The following is a 17,260-nucleotide window of genomic DNA, read 5'->3' as shown; positions in this document are numbered from 1 at the left end:
CTGCCTCGGCCTCCCAAAGTGCTGGGATTACAGATGTGAACCACTCCACCCAGCCAGATTTAAGTATTTAAAATGAAATTGGAAATTCTTTCTCTCCTTTAAGTTCTTTAAATTATGAAAGTTGATGTAAGATGATTTAACCTCTTACATTAGTTATACTTTGTTCTGCCTTTGGTATACAGATGTTTAGTTTCTAAATTTGATTTCATATGTTCTACTCTAATACTTAGAACTATTTCTAGTTATTACATTTATTATATTTCACAAGGATCAGAAGAGTTCATGTGAAATTAACATAGGGGATCAGAAAAAAATGAAGGAAAATACATTACCTACTGCTTTTAGGCTAATTCAGTATGTTTAAACATTTGGTGTAAGAGACAATTAAACTTTTTCAGTAGTTAGGATATGAACATCACTGCTATGTTAACAAAATTGCACTAACTGTTACCTTGGCAAATGTTGACCCACGTCCTTCTGATTCAATTGTAATGGTTTTTGTACGACGTAGTAAAATCTGATCGATATCCTCTTCACAGAATTTAGAGCCTTCATCTTCTTCCTCCATAATGGCACCATAAGCACCTCTTCGAAGCAGATCTTCTATTTCCTTTTTGGAAAGCTGCTGAATCTAAGGAGAATTTAACTTCCATAAAAATAGTTTTTTTTTAAAGTTCATAAAATGAGAAAGTATTCTTAAAGGATGTCAAAGAACATAAGAGGCATGCTTAAACTGCATTTGGGTTTGGGATGCGCATGAGAGAGAATTCACGGAAATAATATATTGAAGTTGTTGACTCTTCTTTGCTCTGTTAAAACAAGAATTACCCATCTGCCTAGAATGGCTTTGTTTAAAACAAGGCCTAAGGGTCGGGAACATCTTTCAAGGTTCTTTTAAATACTAGGATTCTTTATTTTTTTTTCTTTTTGAGACAGGGTCTTGCTCTGTTATCCATGCTAGAGCGCAGTGGTATAAACACAGCTCACTGCAGTTGACCTCCTGGGCTCAAGTGAGTCTCCCGCCTCAGCTTCCCAAGTAACGTGGACCACAGGCATGCACCATTATGCCCAACTAATTTTTATTTTTTTATAGAGACAGGGTCTTGCCATGTTGCCCAGGCTTGTCTCAAACTCCTAGGCTCAAGCAATCCTCCTACCTCAGCCTTCCAAAATGCTGAGATTACAGGTATGAGCCATGTGCCCAGCCCAGTACTAGGATCCTATTATTGATAGATATTAGGCAAGAACCTTGAGGGAAAAAAAAAGCCAAAATGTCATCATTTATAACAAGACAAAGCCAATGCTAGTAGTTTGAAACTAAAAAAAAATTTGAAAACTGTTTATATAAACACAAATTCTATTTTGCTATGCCGTCATATAAATGTCCTAAAAAGAAAGCAAAGAATTTCTATCTTGAAAATACATTTAGAATTCATAAGCTCTGGAGCTATACAGAAAGAAAAGGATTCAAAAGTATTAACTAAACATAGCTCTGTCCTGAAAATGTCTCTCTGTATAAAACAAATGTGTTTAGTATTCTGCATGGACCAAAACTAAATGACACACTATTGGAGGTAAAATTAAATGCAAAAACACACAAAAATCTCAAGTGAAAAAGAAAATATACATACACCACCAACATTACTTTCTCTTCCACTCATGCTCTGTAACACAGCTTTATCTAGGCCCAGTTTCAAACTGGCTCGGTCAAACATCTCTCTCTCATATGAGTTACGAGTTACCAGTCTGTAGACTTTAACTGCTTTATTCTGACCAATTCTGTGGCAACGAGCTTGGGCCTATAAAAATGAAAAGTTACATATTTATTTTCTTAAAAGGCATTTAATAGTAAACTATATGTATGGCATATAAACACATGTAAGAATTCTTAGAACATTTTTATTGAATTAATCTTTTTCTAGAAATTAAGGAAGAGCTTACCACAGTAAGAAATAATCTCACAATCAGGAATAAGTTAAAATTTAGGTTTATAAGCTTAAATATCAAAGAATATAAATTCACAAAGGACTACTTTTTTTTTTCTTTTGATGGAGTCGCTCTGTTGCCCTAGCTGGAGTGCAGGGGCGCGGTCTTGGCTCACTGCAACCTCCGCCTCCTGGGTTCAAGTGATTCTCCCGCCTCAGCCTTCCGAGTAGCTGGGATTACAGGAACCTGCCACCAGGCCCGGCTAATTTTTGTATTTTTAGTAGAGACAGGGTTTCACCATGTTGGCCAGGCTGGTCTCGAACTCCTGACCTAAAGTGATCCACCCACCTCGACCTCCCAAAGTGTTGGGATTATAGGCATGAGCCACTATGCCCAGCCTTATTATGTTTTAATGGAAGTGTAGTCAATATACTTTTAAGCAGGGTCACAAAACCTATGAACAGGTTTTATAGTTTATGGCAACTGAAGTTTTTTTTTTTTTTTTTTTTTTTTAGACATGAGGACTTGCTATGTTGGCCAATAGAACTCCTGGGCTCAAGAGATCCTACCCCTTTGGCATCTCAAAGTACTGGGATTACGGGTGTGAGCTACCACTCAAGTTTTAAAGTCTAACCCTCAATTTCTAAATTTTTTTCAATTACATTATCAACAATTTTTTCACTGTATTTTATTTAGGCTGGGTAATTTTTTCTGTAAGTTATTGGGGTACAGGTGGTATTTGGTTACATGAGTAAGTTCTTTAGTAGTAATTTGTGAGATTTTGGTGCAACCATCACCTGAGCAGTATACACTGCACATATTTGTAGTAATTTATCCCTTGTCCACCTCCCACTCTTCTCCCCAGTCCCCAAAGTCCATTGTACCATTCTTACGCTTTGTGTCCTCATAGCTTAGCTTCCACTTATGAGTGAGAACACATGATGTTTGGTTTTCCATTCCTGAGTTACTTCACTTAGAATAATAGTCTCCAACATCATCCAGGTCACTGCAAATGCTGTTAATTCATTGTTTTTTATGGCTGTGCAGTATTCTATCATATATAATATATACATTATATATATATATATTATATATAAATTGTGCCACTATAAACATGTGTGTCCAAATATCTTTTTCAAATGACTTATTTTTCTCTTAGTAGATACCCAGTAGTAAGATTGCTGGATCAAATAGTAGTTCTACTTTTAGTTCTTTAAGGAATCTCCATACTGTTTTTCCATAGTGGCTGTACTAGTTTATATTCCCACCAGAAGTGTAGACGTGTTCCCTGTTCACTGCATCCACATGTTTGTTGGCCATTTGTATATCTTCTTTTGAGAATTGTCTATTCATGTCCTTAGCCCACTTTTTGATGGAATTTTTTTTTTTTTTCTGATTTGAGTTTGTTGTGTAGATTCTGATTCTGGATACTAGTCCTCTGTCAGATGTATAGATTGTGAAGATTTTCTGCCACTCTGTGGGTTGTCTGTTTACTCTGCTGACTGTTCCTTTTGCCATGCAAAAGCTCCTTAGTTTAATTAAGTCCCAGCTATTTATCTTTGTTTTTACTGCAACTGCTTTTGGGTTCTTGGTCATGAAATCCTTGACTAAGCCAATGTCTAGAAGGGTTTTTCCAATGTTATTTTCTAGAAGTTTTATAGTTGCAGGTCTTAGGTTTAAGTCCTTAATGCATCTTGAGTTATTTTTGTATAAGGTGAGAGAAGAGGATCTAGTTTCATTCTCCTACATGTGGCTTGCCAATTATCCCAGCACCATTTGTTGAATAGGGTGTCCTTTCCCCACTTTATGTTTTTGTTTGCTTTGTCGAAGATCAGTTGGCTGTCAAGTGTTTGTCTTTATATCTTGGTTCTCTATTCTGTTCCACTGGTCTATGTGTCTATTTTTATACCAGTACCACGCTGTTTTGATTACTATGGCCTCATAGTATAGTTTGAAGTCAGGTAGTGTGATGCCTTCAGATTTGTTCTTTTGGCTTAGTCTTGCTTTGGCTATGCAGGTTCTTTTTTGGTTCTATATGAATTTTAGAATTGTATTTTCTAAACCTGTGAAGAATGATGGTGGTATTTTGATGGGGATTGCACTGAATTTGTAGAATGCTTTGGCAGTGTGGTCATTTTCACAATATTAATTCTTCCCATCCATGAACATGGGATGTGTTTCCACTTGTTTGTGTCATGTATGATTTCTTTCTAAGCTGGGTCATTTTTGGGGGGGGGGAACCACCCAAGGTAAATAACTCTGGATATCTAAATTTTATTTAAATGAAGGACAAACTAATTAATATGCATATATGTTAAAAGTGGAGACATCAGAGATCACATAAGGGCTTCATATTTTATCCTGAGTTCCTACTAAACTTAAACTTTTTTTGATAAATATTGACTCCAGATATTCTATAGAATCTAGTTTTTCTCCCAAATTACTAATCACCTTTCCATTATCTTCAGACAAATTAAATCATAAAATGTGGCTTTAAAATAAATAGGGGCACTGATGTTATGACCTTTGTTGACATTTGCACTCTATCCACATCCATTTTGTGCCATTTGGAACCCAGGAATGTGCTATTTGGAACCCAGGACTGTAAATGGGCAACTTTGCTCTAGGTGTAGAGGAAGCACAAGAGGCCAAATATGATCTTAGTCTGTAAAGACTGGATCTACATTAGCAGTCAAATAGGAAAAAACAAGTGACAGGGAGAAGTTGGGAGATTCAGGATAGTTTTTCCACTTTCCATTCAGGTTCTATAAAGTGACTTTATTATTATAAATTAACTTTTAGAACATCCACTGTAGGCAGTTATAAGCACAAACATGCATTTCAAAGGCAGACAATTATAATTTGGGTTTAACATAGGAATTGGGAAACTACAGCCTGTGGACCAAATCTGGCCTGCCAACTAAGAATGGCTTTTTTACCTTTTTAAAGGATTATGACAAACAAACAAGAATGTGTGACAGAGATCTTACGTGGCACACAAAGCTTGAAATATCTACTAATTGAGCCTTCCACAGAAAGAGTTGGTCTCTGGCTTATTGTATTGATTTTGGATAATCCTTTGATATTTTAAAGTAGATTACATATAGTTACATAAATGAGCAATTTAAAATATGTTTTAAGCTATGTAGATTCTCAATAACCATTTATTATATTTGTTTTTATGCTTACTTAAAAAAAATAATATGGCTGGTCTGCAGGTAGTTATTTAATGGGTTGTTCACGTTTACAGATTGAACTCTACTTTTCCCCTTCTCATGACTACACTTGACTAGTTTTATATAAAAAAAAAAGTACTAATATGAATTGCAATGCAATTAAGACAATGATGAATAATAAAATAATTTCTTTTATATTTTGTTCTCTTCTCATATCCTTCTGCAAATTTAGACCCTCTTCAATCCCTGTAATTAATATTTCTATATTTCTATGTAGTCCAAGTATAGTCATTACTTATATGTGTGCCTTCATTTTCTAAAGTATTTTATTAAAAAAGCATACTATATTATGATTACAAGATAAAATTAGAATAAGCGAGTACTTATTTTTAAGGATTAAAATTCTGAAATTTTAATTTTATTACAAATAAATTATTCTTAGAGCTTAGGTCTCTCTCAAATTTACATATTATTATTTAAACTATAAGAATATCAGGCCAGGCATGATGATGTATGCCTGTAAACCCAGCACTTTTGGAGGCCAAGATGGGAGAAATGCTTGAGTCCTGGGGTTCAAGACTAGCCTGGGCAACATAGTGAGACCTCATATCTAAACAAACAAAAATTACTGTACTCAAATAGGTATAACTTTTTATAAGCTAGTAAGACAAATTTTATAAGTTAGTGAGACATATAAAAAAGTAAAAATTTTTTGTCATGATAGCTTTTATCATAACAATTAAAATAATTTCACCTATTTTATTTGGCACAGATATTTTACAGAGAAACATACATTGGTTTGTCCAGATAAAAATACAAGATGTGGATTACCAAAAACAGTTACACAATTTTACTTTTTTAAAAAATGCATTTCTTGTTAGCCAAGAACATTATTTACCTGAAGATCATTTTGAGGATTCCAATCAGAATCAAAAATTATACATGTATCAGCTGCAGTTAAGTTGATGCCCAACCCACCAGCTCGGGTACACAGGAGAAACACAAATCTATCTGAATCAGGTTTACTAAATCTATCTATAGCAGCTTGCCGAAGATTTCCTCTGACTCTGCCATCAATTCGCTCATATAAATATCTATGGAATGAAATGGAATAAATTTACATAAATAATTATAATAAAATTGAAGACATATTCTATCAAATGGAAAGTCAGTTTTCCTGCAGCATTATGTTTTCTCTAAAATTAAGGAGCAATATCATCTCAATTAGTTTCTGTGACTTTATACTTTTTGGTGTTGGTGCTACGGAGAAAACAAAAACAAATATAAAGATATAAAACCTCTGAATTCCTGGATGTATAGGTAAAAGACCACTACAATGAATTTTATTTCAGAAGTCAGAATAACAAAAGGCAGTCTATTAAAAACTGCTTTGCTGATCTCACCATAATACATCACTTTCTTGCAAGAAATACTTTCACAAAGACTTTATACAAGAAGGCTATGAATGTTTCTTTTGTCCTTAATCCATAATACTCTTAACTGACATACTTGCTTCTATATTGCAGTCTATTAAGAACACACTGGAATGCTGTTGAATTCTTTATAGTCATTACTGCAAAGTAATTATCTTTTAACTTCCTTTATCCTTCCCCATTTAACATATACAAAACTCAAAAACTGCAAGATATCCAATAAAAATAAAATAGATAAAAATTTAGGAGCTTGGACTCTAAGTGGTATATATATGACATATGACACATTTCTACATATGATTTACTAGAGTTTTAGCAGTCACTCCACGATTATCTCTGGTACCTGCAAAACGGACGAAAGACTTCTAATAATGTTTCTTATGACAATAAAAAAAACTCTGAATTTTCCATGAAATTTATTACAATAGAAATTTATAAGTACAGTTTTATCTGTATAAGTTCTCCATGTAAGGAGATTTAAAAAATGTAAGAATTACTATTTTTGGGAACAGTGCAACTTAATGTTCATATCACACGATGTAAAATTGAGAATAATATACATTTTAAAATGAGGCTAAAGAGTAGGACACTGACATTAAAAATGGAACCAGAAATAAAAATGAGAAATAAAAATGAACTACACAATCTCTAATAATATAAAACAGTATAGACCTTTACTTATCTATATGGGTTAAAATCTATTGAATTAAAATCTGCAAGTCAGATGCGGTGGCTCATACCTATAATCCTAGCACTTTGGGAGGCTGAGGTAGAAGAACTGCTTGAGCCCAGGAGTTTGAGACCAGCTTGGACAACATAGTGAGACCTTGTCTCTATCAAAAATAAATTAGCAGGGTGTGGTAGTGCATGCTTGTAGTCCCAGCTTCCTGGGAGGCTGAGGTTGGAGGACTGCTTGAGCTCAGGAGTTCGAGGTTGCAACGAGCTACGGTCACACCACTGCACAACACCCTGGGCAACAGACTGAGATCATGTCTTTAAAAAAAAAAAAAAAAAAAAAAAACCAACAAAACAAAAATAAAAAAATAAATAAAAACAAAACAAAAAAATCTGCAGCTGAAATTTCTGATTCTCTTTTACATTAATATGTTACTATCAGATGGAATCCTAATGGTCTGATAAACTATCCTATGATAATTAGCCTATTATAGCCTAAATACTGATTAGACAATACTTTATTTTATTTTATTTTATTTTGAGATGGAGTCTCGCTCTGTCGCCCAGGCTGGAGTGCAGTGGTGCGATCTTGGCTCATTGCAAGTTCCGACTCCTGGGTTCACACCATTCTCCTGCCTCAGCCTCCCGAGTAGCTGGGACTACAGGCTCCCACCACCGCGCCTGAATAATATTTTGTATTTTTTTTTTTCAGTAGAGACGGGGTTTCACCATGTTAGCCAGGATGGTCTCCATCTCCTGACCTCGTGATCTGCCCGCCTCGGCCTCCCAAAGTGCTGGGATTACTTACAGGCATAAGCCACCGCACCCCGCCTGATTAGACAACATTTAACACTATCTTATTGTGATGTACCAATAAACAAAACAAAACAAAAAACACACATTGAAACAAATCAGAAAATATGAAAGCATGAACAAATTTTATATAGTATATAATAAAAGTCCCACAGCTTAAGGCTCTAATTATAACAATGAAATAGATCCAAAGGTTCTTGAATCACTTTTTTCAATTTTGAAGATGACTGCTGTAAATATAAGTCTATTTAAAGTTTCATCCACAAGGTTTATTAAGTAAAATGCACATTATTAAACCCATTCCTGGGTCAACAAATCAAATATTTATTTGCAAGCTTTTCTTAATTGGACTCCTCAGGCACATCTAATATTGCAACATATGCAGGTTAGGAAAACATAACACACAATCCTAAACAATCTTTACTTATAAATTTGAATGCATTATTCTAATATAGGATAAGAGAAAGATATGATTAAAGTTCATTTACATTACAGTGCTGCACAAATCTTAATAGCATAAACTTAGCATAATTCACAGTATAATTCAGTGGATTACAGTATGCTTTACCTTTTATGTATGAGATAGTCCTCCAGGATGTCAAGGCAGCGAACCATCTGAGAGAAGATGAGTACTTTATGACCTCCGGCTTTCATTTTGGGAAGCAATTTATCAATAAGGACCAATTTACCAGCAGACTGGATCATTGCTTGAAGATGAAAATCAGAAGCAGCTGGATTATATGCATCTCTAAATTCTCCAAGTATTTTCTCCTCAGCACCTGTCAAAGAAATAGGAGAAGGTAATAGCAATGCACAAATACAGGAAATTCCCAATTGCTTTCCTTTTAATCAAAATTAGTGCTCCTGTGTGCTTTTGTAACGTAATTTTCTAATGGCATGTACATTGCTTTTATTAGAATTATTTATGCTTGTTGCTGAACCTTCACCAATACCAGACCGTAATTCCATTGAGGACATAAACAATGTCTTAAACATCTTTTTATCTCCTCAGACACCTGGCATAATACCTTGTATAAATTTATGTTTGCTAAATGTTTAATGAATGCTATTAGGGAAAAAATAAAACTGTGATCCTAACTCAGCTAGTAAACACATATATTTTTAAACATCTAATATTTAAACAGCAATCATAATAGTGGTCATCACTGAAGGATGATCATAGTTGATCTGGGCATCTTGTTAGGCATCAAAACAAGGAAACAAGAAAAAATTAAGGCTAGGTGCAATGTCTCGCGCCTATAATCTCAGCACTTTGGGAGACCAAGGCAGAAGGATTTCTTGAGGCCAGTAGTTTGAGACCAGCATGGGCAATATAACAAGACCCCATCTCTACCAAAAAGAAAAAAAAGAAATCAGCTGGGTATGGTGGTGTATATGCCTAGTTCTAGTTACTAAGGAGGCTGAGGCGGAAGGATCAGTTTCCAGGAGCTTGAGGCTACTGTGAGCTATGAACACACCTCTGTACTCCAGCATGGGAGACAGAGTGACACTGTATCTTAAAAAAAACAAAAACAAAAGAAAAAAAAAACACAGAATAAGAAAGAAGAGAATAAATTAAAATGAAAGCCATGTTACAGGTCCTTGATGCATACTTCCTTCAGATAATCCAAATCAGAATTAAAGAGGCTCTCTGTATTCCTTTCTTCAGCCTGTCTAGCCATAAGAGAGTGCTATAACTACAAGAGACCAGCTGTCTTGAATGAAGTGAGTAGAGAGGGGTATATTCCCAAGAATAAGTGAAAAAGCCAAATATTGTACAGAGAGAACACTGGGAGAGAACCTGATAAGATCTTAAAAAGTAACATTATTACAGCACAAGAACTGAAACACTAACTGATGTATCTAGACTGGAAAGAAACCAGGAAAAAAATGGAAATGCAGAAGCCCCAAAAATGGGCTTTGCTGTCTTTGCCCATGAGGAGGATTAAACAAGCAGACAAATTCTAGCCGAAATTATACTGAACAAACTGCTGCTGTCATAACCTGGTGTGCTAACATCAGTCACTGTAACGAAGTAGTTCACATTGCCTCTGATTCTGTAACACTTGTAATTCCTTAGACTATCACAGTAGAGAGTCATAACAGCCACTACAGCTGTAGTGTGTTCTGTTTATTTATTCATTAGTATTTGTTGCAAGAAAAATGTATTTGTTATAATCTTTCTTAGCTACCTTTGATAAGATATGGATGATTACAGCATTTCCTGAGCTCCATCATGGTATTGACCAAGTTAGGTACATTAGTTTGTCCTGCTCCTTTGGATAAAAAAGAAAAGTTCTTTTCCAAGATAGCCCGGTAGTATTTCTTTTGAATATTAGTAAGTTCTACTTCAATGATGGTTTCTTCTTTAGGTGCCAACTTCTTTTCCACATCTTCTTTTAATCGTCTCAACATCATTGGTTTCAGGATGGCCTGAAGTTTCTGTACCTGAATGAAAAATGACAAAAATACATATAACATAAGTGAGCATTTAATTACACATACAAAATAATTACAATGATAAGAAATGTGATGAATGTATTTACAAAGAGCAATAGGATACCTGTTCCTCTGTTTTCAGATCCCCAAATTCTTGCATAAATGTTGCTTCAGAAGGAAACCTTAAGGGTTCAAGAAAGTGAAGAAGACTAAATAGTTCTTCAACTGTATTTTGGAGAGGTGTGCCAGTCAAAAGCACCTTGTGTTCCTACATAAAGTGAGAACAATTCACATCAAACATCACAGTATTATAATTATATGAAAGCTGACTTAGGTTATCAAAGGTTCAATATGCAAATATTTTTCTGACTCTCTCTATATGTATTTTGTTTGTTTGTTTGTTTGTTTAGAGACAAGGTCTTGCTGTGACACCCAGGCTGGAGTGCAGTGATGCCATCATAGTTCAGCGTTACACGTACAACATAATTACAATGATTAGAATAAACTACAGTGGTGCCACTGTAACCTTGAACTCCTGGGCTTAAGGGATCCTCCTGCCTCAGACTCCCAAGTAGCTAGGACTACAGGTATGCACCAAAACACCTGGCTAATTTTTACTTTTTTTTTTTGTAGAGATGAGGTCTTACTATGTTACCTAGCTGGTCTCAAGCTCCAGGTCTCAAGTAATCCCAAAGTGCTGGGATTACAGGTGTGAGCCACGGTACCCAAACTCATAATTTTCAAGAGTTAACTCAAAAAACTACATCTCTACCCACAAATCTTCAGGAACGTACTTTCCCAATCACTTTTTAAAACCTCTGTATCATTCTGAAATACTTCACTTTGTATGCTATTCATGCCTTTAAAAATTCTAAATAATTTTAGAAGAAAAGAAATCAACATTCTAATAAAGAGGGCATTTTTTCTTTTGTACTCAAACGTTCTTTTTTTTTTTTTTTTTTTTTTTTTTGAGTCGGGCGACAGAGCGAGACTCCGTCTCAAAAAAAAAAAAAAAAAAAAGAAAGAGACTGGTATCAAATATACATTCGTTGGCCGGGCGCGGTGGCTCAAGCCTGTAATCCCAGCACTTTAGGAGGCCGAGGCGGGCGGATCACGAGGTCAGGAGATCGAGACCATCCTGGCTAACATGGTGAAACCCCGTCTCTACTAAAAACTACAAAAAACTAGCCGGGCGAGGTGGCGGCGCCTGTAGTCCCAGCTACTCGGGAGGCTGAGGCAGGAGAATGGCGTGAACCTGGGAGGCGGAGCTTGCAGTGAGCTGAGATCCGGCCACAGCACTCCAGCCTGGGTGACAGAGCGAGACTCCGTCTCAAACATTCTTAGTATGGTAATTTGTATACCAAAGAGTGCTCATTATTTATAATTTGGATGATCATCATTTAACTCTTCAAACATGAACGAATTATCAAATCACTGAGGTTACAATACAAGAATGTAAAGGGCTAATTGAAGTATGCTTTGAAACTAGAATTCCTTAAAAATTAAACATAATATAAAAGAAGAAAATGAACATAGAATATTTTTAATGGTAGTACAAATTGTTTAAAATTTTATTTGACAAAACCTCTAAATTCCTATGCTAAATATTTGTATATGCATCTGTGAATCTGCATATTATGTATATGGTAGCAAATGGCCTAGAAAGATAAACAGGAAACCATACTGGTATGAGGTGTTGAACTGGGTGTGTGGCATAGATAGACAGGGAGTAAAAAGGAACACTTTAAGTTTTTACAGAATGTGGTTCTTCGTATTTGAATTATTTGTTCAAGTGCTCATGTAGTAATTATGTGATCTTAATTAAAAATCAAAATGTTTAAAAAATGTTTTCATTTGAAAGAAGCAAACACACTAACAAAAAGATGACCATAAGAAATCTCATTATTAATTATAACCAACATATGTTAAACATGTAGAATTGTGTAGGACTTTTTATCATAAATGATCTGAATAATACAACTTTGGTAAAGGGGCTTTCTATTAAGGAATTTATGGCTTAAAACTTACGGTCTTGGCCGGGCACAGTGGCTCACGTCTGTAATCCCAGTACTTTTGGAGTCCGCCGAGGTGGGCGGATCACCTGAGGTCGGGAGTTCGAGACCAGCCTGACCAACATGGAGAAACCCCATCTCTACTAAAAATACAAAACTAGCCAGGCATGGTAGCACATGCCTGTAATCCCAGCTACTCAGGAGGCTGAGGCAGGAGAATCACTTGAACCCGGGAGGCAGAGGTTGCAGTGAGTGGAAACTGCACCATTGCACTCCATCTGGGCAACAAGAGAGAAACTCCATCTCAAACAAACAAACAAACAAACAAAAAACCCCAAAAACTTATGGTCTTATTTTCTTTTAAATAGTACATACTCTGTAGAGGTCTTATTTTAAAAATTAATTACTAATGCTTTTTGAAGGAAAGAGCTAAAAAATTTGAAGTCGTAGGAAACAGAATCTTTTTCTTACAAATTAAGGCCAAAAAAAAATCTAAATTATCATAGATAGGATTCAGATGTACTTATACTCTAAAATTAAAAAGAAAAATTTTTAGCATTAACTTTATGACCTTTTACTATACATCTAATAAACTCAATGGTCATAATGATAATATTAAGTTACTTACCAGATTCATGAGTTTCAGGCCCTCTAAGAGTTTACAATTTTTATTTTTTAACCTATGTGCTTCATCAATAATCACACATCGCCATTCAATTGCATTAAGCTCTCCACAGCCTCCAAGAATCATTTCAAAAGTGGTGATGATAGCTTGGAATCTGTAAGCTCCTCGAATGATACGCCCCTAGAAATGATCAAATATAATTATTTGCTGGAATATTTTAATTGCATATTTTTTATTCCTGTCAAATGGTATCTGATAACATCTGTTATAAAACATTTCTAATGAAATTTTTATATATGCAGACACTCCCCTACAATGAAAACTTTTATCATTGAAACTGTATTATATTGCTGTGTTCAATAATGTTAAAAATTATGCCAACATAATTATGTTATTAATAACTGTATCCAAATGAGTATTTCTTGGTAAAATGTTTAATGATAATTTTTAAGAATTATAATTTTAGGCAAGAAATAAATCATGATAAAATCTGGCTAATGAGATTTCAGTATTAGTTCTTATTACTTACACCAATGAGTTCACAAATATAACAGCAAATAAAGAGCGAATAATTAGCCATCCAAATACTTTATTCAGCAGATATTGAGTATCCATGTGCCAGACCCTGTTCTAGTTGCTGGAGATACAGCAGTAAACAAAACAGATAAAAATAATTATCCCATTACAACTTATATTCTACTGAATCAAATGCAGGACACAGTTATTAAGAAAATAATTTTTTAAAAAGTAAATTAGAGATAAGGACTGTGGAATAAAATAAAACAAGGATGTGGGATAAGAAGTATAAGGTTGGAGGTGACCACTGCAGTTTTTTTTTTTTTTATTGAGACGGAGTCTCACTCTGTCACCCAGGCTGTCACTGCAAGCTCCGCCTCCCGGGTTTACGCCATTCTCCTGCCTCAGCCTCCCAAGTAGCTGGGACTACAGGCGCCCGCCACCTCGTCCGGCTAGTTTTTTGTATTTTTAGTAGAGACGGGGTTTCACCATATTAGCCAGGATGGTCTCGATCTCCTGACCTCGTGTTCCACCCGTCTCGGCCTCCCAAAGTGCTGGGATTACAGGCTTGAGCCACCGCGCCCGGCCTGCAGTTTTATGTAGAGTGGTTGGGAGACCATTAGTGCAATGTGATATTTGAGGAAAGATCTAAAGATGAGGGAAGAAGTCATGTTGGTATCTAGAGATCTATAAAAGAAAGCATTCTTGGTAAAAGAAGCAGTAAGTAGGAAGGCCCTAAGGTAGGAGTATCTTTGACAGCATTCAAATAGCATTCAAATAGAAAGCCAGAGTGTTTGAAACCCAGTGAGTGGCGGAGGCGATGTGGTCAACTGCAGGACTTGAAAACTGTTAATACAAACTTTGGCTCTGAGCAAGACATTACTGAAGGGGTTTGTAAGAAGTGTCCTGATTTGACATATATTTTTTAAAAGTCCCTTTGGCAGTTGTGATGAAACCTGTCTGAAGAGGCCAAGGACAGGATCACGGAGAACAGTTAGAAAGCTGCCATAGTAATACAAGCAAGATCTCTTCACTGGAGTTCAGAGAAGTGGTCAGTTCTAGATACATTTTGAAAGCAGAGCCAACAGGATTTTCCAATGGTTAAGTATGGAGTGAGATACAGTAGGGCCTCAAATTTACCTCTAAAAATTTTAGCTTGAACAACTGGAAGTTCATGTTGTTATTTACTAAAAAGAAGTAGTTTTGGATTTTGATTTTGTATGTTTTAATTTTGAGACCTCTATTAGACATATCCATGTAGAGTTAAGTAGGTATTTGGATATGACTCTGGAATTTAGGAAAGAGTTTAGAGTTGGTGATACAGGCTTAGGAATTTCAGCAGTACAGATGGTATTCAAAGTTACGTGTATGAATCAAATCTGTGAGATAATGAGTATACATACAAAAGAGTTTGAAGACTGAGTCCTGGGTTACCGCACAGTTTAGATACAGGGAAGACAAGAAGGAACCAATAAAGGGGGTTGAGAAAGAATAAGTGGTGATGTAGGATAGGATGAAGTCTTGGAATCTAAGTGAAGAGAGTGTTTAAACAAGGTTGAAAACATAAGCTATTGGGTATTAAGTGAAAAGAAGGGATAAGAACAGTTGGGTATTCTGACATAGATTTTAATAAATATTAACCTAATTAATTTTAGATTAGTTAATATTAATTGTGTATACTGGCCATTAAGTTGAATAATAGCTGCAGTAGAATATTATTAAAATAGTTATAAATTATAAATCTATGACATTTATGCAGCTCTAAAAACCTGGGATATAATATATTCAGTGAAGCTGATATCACAGTGTTTAATAACAAGGGCTCTTGAATCTGATTGGTTTGAGTTTATTAATCCTAGTTTTGTACTGTGATTTTGCAGCAATCTACGCAACTTGTTTAGCCTCAGTTTCCTCATGTGTAAAATGGAGATAATACTGCCTATTTTACGGATTAAGTGAAAAAATATTTGTAAACTGTTTAGCATAATGCCTGGCACATGGTAAATACTCGATAAATGTTTGTGGTTATTAGTTTATCACTTCTATTACTTTCCCCAGGGCAATTTAGAAAAATTTTAGCATAATTTTAGTACTACTGTTATTTCAAGCTATTTGATAATGTAAAAAAAAAAGAAGTTAAATATTCATTTAATTTATATGAAAATATATTAGAAAGAGTTAACTCTGAAAGTTATTTTTATATTTGAAGTACAGATCTATTTATCTCATTACAGGAGACATCTTTATCTTTTGAAATTTAAAAACTCTTTGGGTAACATATATCTAGAATTTGTAATATTTATCATAAAAATACAATATTTAATATATACAAATCAGTTTATTACATATCAAGGATCTTCCAAGTTTTTGGCTATCATATTTATGCCAAACTCATGTGACACATACATTAAAATTGTAACTTTGTTAAAAATCTCTTTAAGTCTCAAGGTATTAGTTGTGCTTTCTGTAAAAAATGAGAATGTCAAATTAAATAATTTTTTTTTTTTTTTTTTGAGACGGAGTCTCGCTCTGTCACCCAAGCTGGAGTGCAGTGGCCGGATCTCAGCTCACTGCAAGCTCCGCCTCTCGGGTTCACGCCATTCTCCTGCCTCAGCCTCCCAAGTAGCTGGGACTACAGGTGTCCGCCACCTCGCCCGGCTAGTTTTTTGTACTTTTTAGTAGAGAGGGGGTTTCACCGTGTTAGCCAGGATGGTCTCGATCTCCTGACCTTGTGATCCGCCCGCCTCGGCCTCCCAAAGTGCTGGGATTACAGGCTTGAGCCACCGCGCCCCGGCCAAATTAAATAATTTTTATGACAACATACAGCTCTAAAATTCTACAAATATATGAGTAAGAAAAACAAAACACTAGGCCAGGTGCAGTAGCTCCTGCCTGTAATCCCAGCACTTTGGGAGGCTGAGGTGGGAGGATTACTTGAGTTCAAGACCAGCCTGGGCAACAAACTGAGACCCCATCTTCACAAAAAATAAAATAATTAGCCAGATGTGGAAACGCACTCCTGTAGTCTCAGCTACTTGGGAGGATCACTTAAGCCCAAGAGTTTGAAAATGGATAAATTAACTGATTTTGTTCCTGTTCCTCATTTTGCTTCCTACTTCCAAGGTTGAAACAATGACATTTATATGAAATTAAGCACCTATATAATTAATTATTCTTCAAGTGAAAATAGTCACCTTTGCACCTTTGGAGTCCATGATACCTTAATTAGATTATAGTTTGATTCTTTTCCTTTTTTTAGGGACAGGGTCTTGCTGTCACCCAGGCTTCAGTGCAGTGGTGTGATCATAGCTCACTGCGGCCTCAAACTCTTGGGCTCAAACAGGTAGAAAATAGTTATCATTGGGAGACAAAAGTAGAAGGCTATGTACATTATCTTATTTCAACCTCTATCATATCACATAATCTGGTCATGTGTTAAAATGATCCTTTTAGAACAACAGAATGAGTGAAAGAAAAAATACGAAGGTGCTTTTAATGTAGGGTGCCATTTTCCATTTAAAAAGTACCCTTTTTGTGAATTGTGTTTATTGATTTCATTATTTCTTAATACTTTAATAAAATGATTCATATGAACATTCAAGACCATGACTTGGCATTTCACGTTTTCTTTTTTTCAAAATATTT

The 17,260-nt window shown here is 35.4% G+C and overlaps 1 protein-coding gene across 15 annotated transcripts in view; it reads right to left on the bottom strand.

The window, feature by feature from the left end:
- CHD9 (chromodomain helicase DNA binding protein 9) overlaps positions 1-17,260 on the bottom strand; it is a 295,589-nt gene that overhangs the window by 71,742 nt on the left and 206,587 nt on the right. For all 15 annotated transcript variants that reach the window (XM_030924817.1, XM_030924812.1, XM_030924809.1 and 12 more), the window contains 7 exons: positions 13,103-13,279; positions 10,587-10,730; positions 10,216-10,471; positions 8,592-8,802; positions 6,001-6,196; positions 1,632-1,799; positions 452-631 (listed from right to left, as the gene is read on the bottom strand). In XM_030924817.1, the coding sequence (XP_030780677.1) occupies positions 452-631; positions 1,632-1,799; positions 6,001-6,196; positions 8,592-8,802; positions 10,216-10,471; positions 10,587-10,730; positions 13,103-13,279 (1,332 nt within the window). The remainder of the gene's footprint in view (positions 1-451; positions 632-1,631; positions 1,800-6,000; positions 6,197-8,591; positions 8,803-10,215; positions 10,472-10,586; positions 10,731-13,102; positions 13,280-17,260) is intronic.

Source organism: Rhinopithecus roxellana, chromosome 20 (assembly GCF_007565055.1).
Source record: "Rhinopithecus roxellana isolate Shanxi Qingling chromosome 20, ASM756505v1, whole genome shotgun sequence".
Taxonomy (NCBI): Eukaryota; Metazoa; Chordata; class Mammalia; order Primates; family Cercopithecidae; genus Rhinopithecus; species Rhinopithecus roxellana.
The sequence above is the reverse complement of the archived record's forward strand: the minus strand, read 5'-3'. Positions and strand labels throughout refer to the sequence as shown.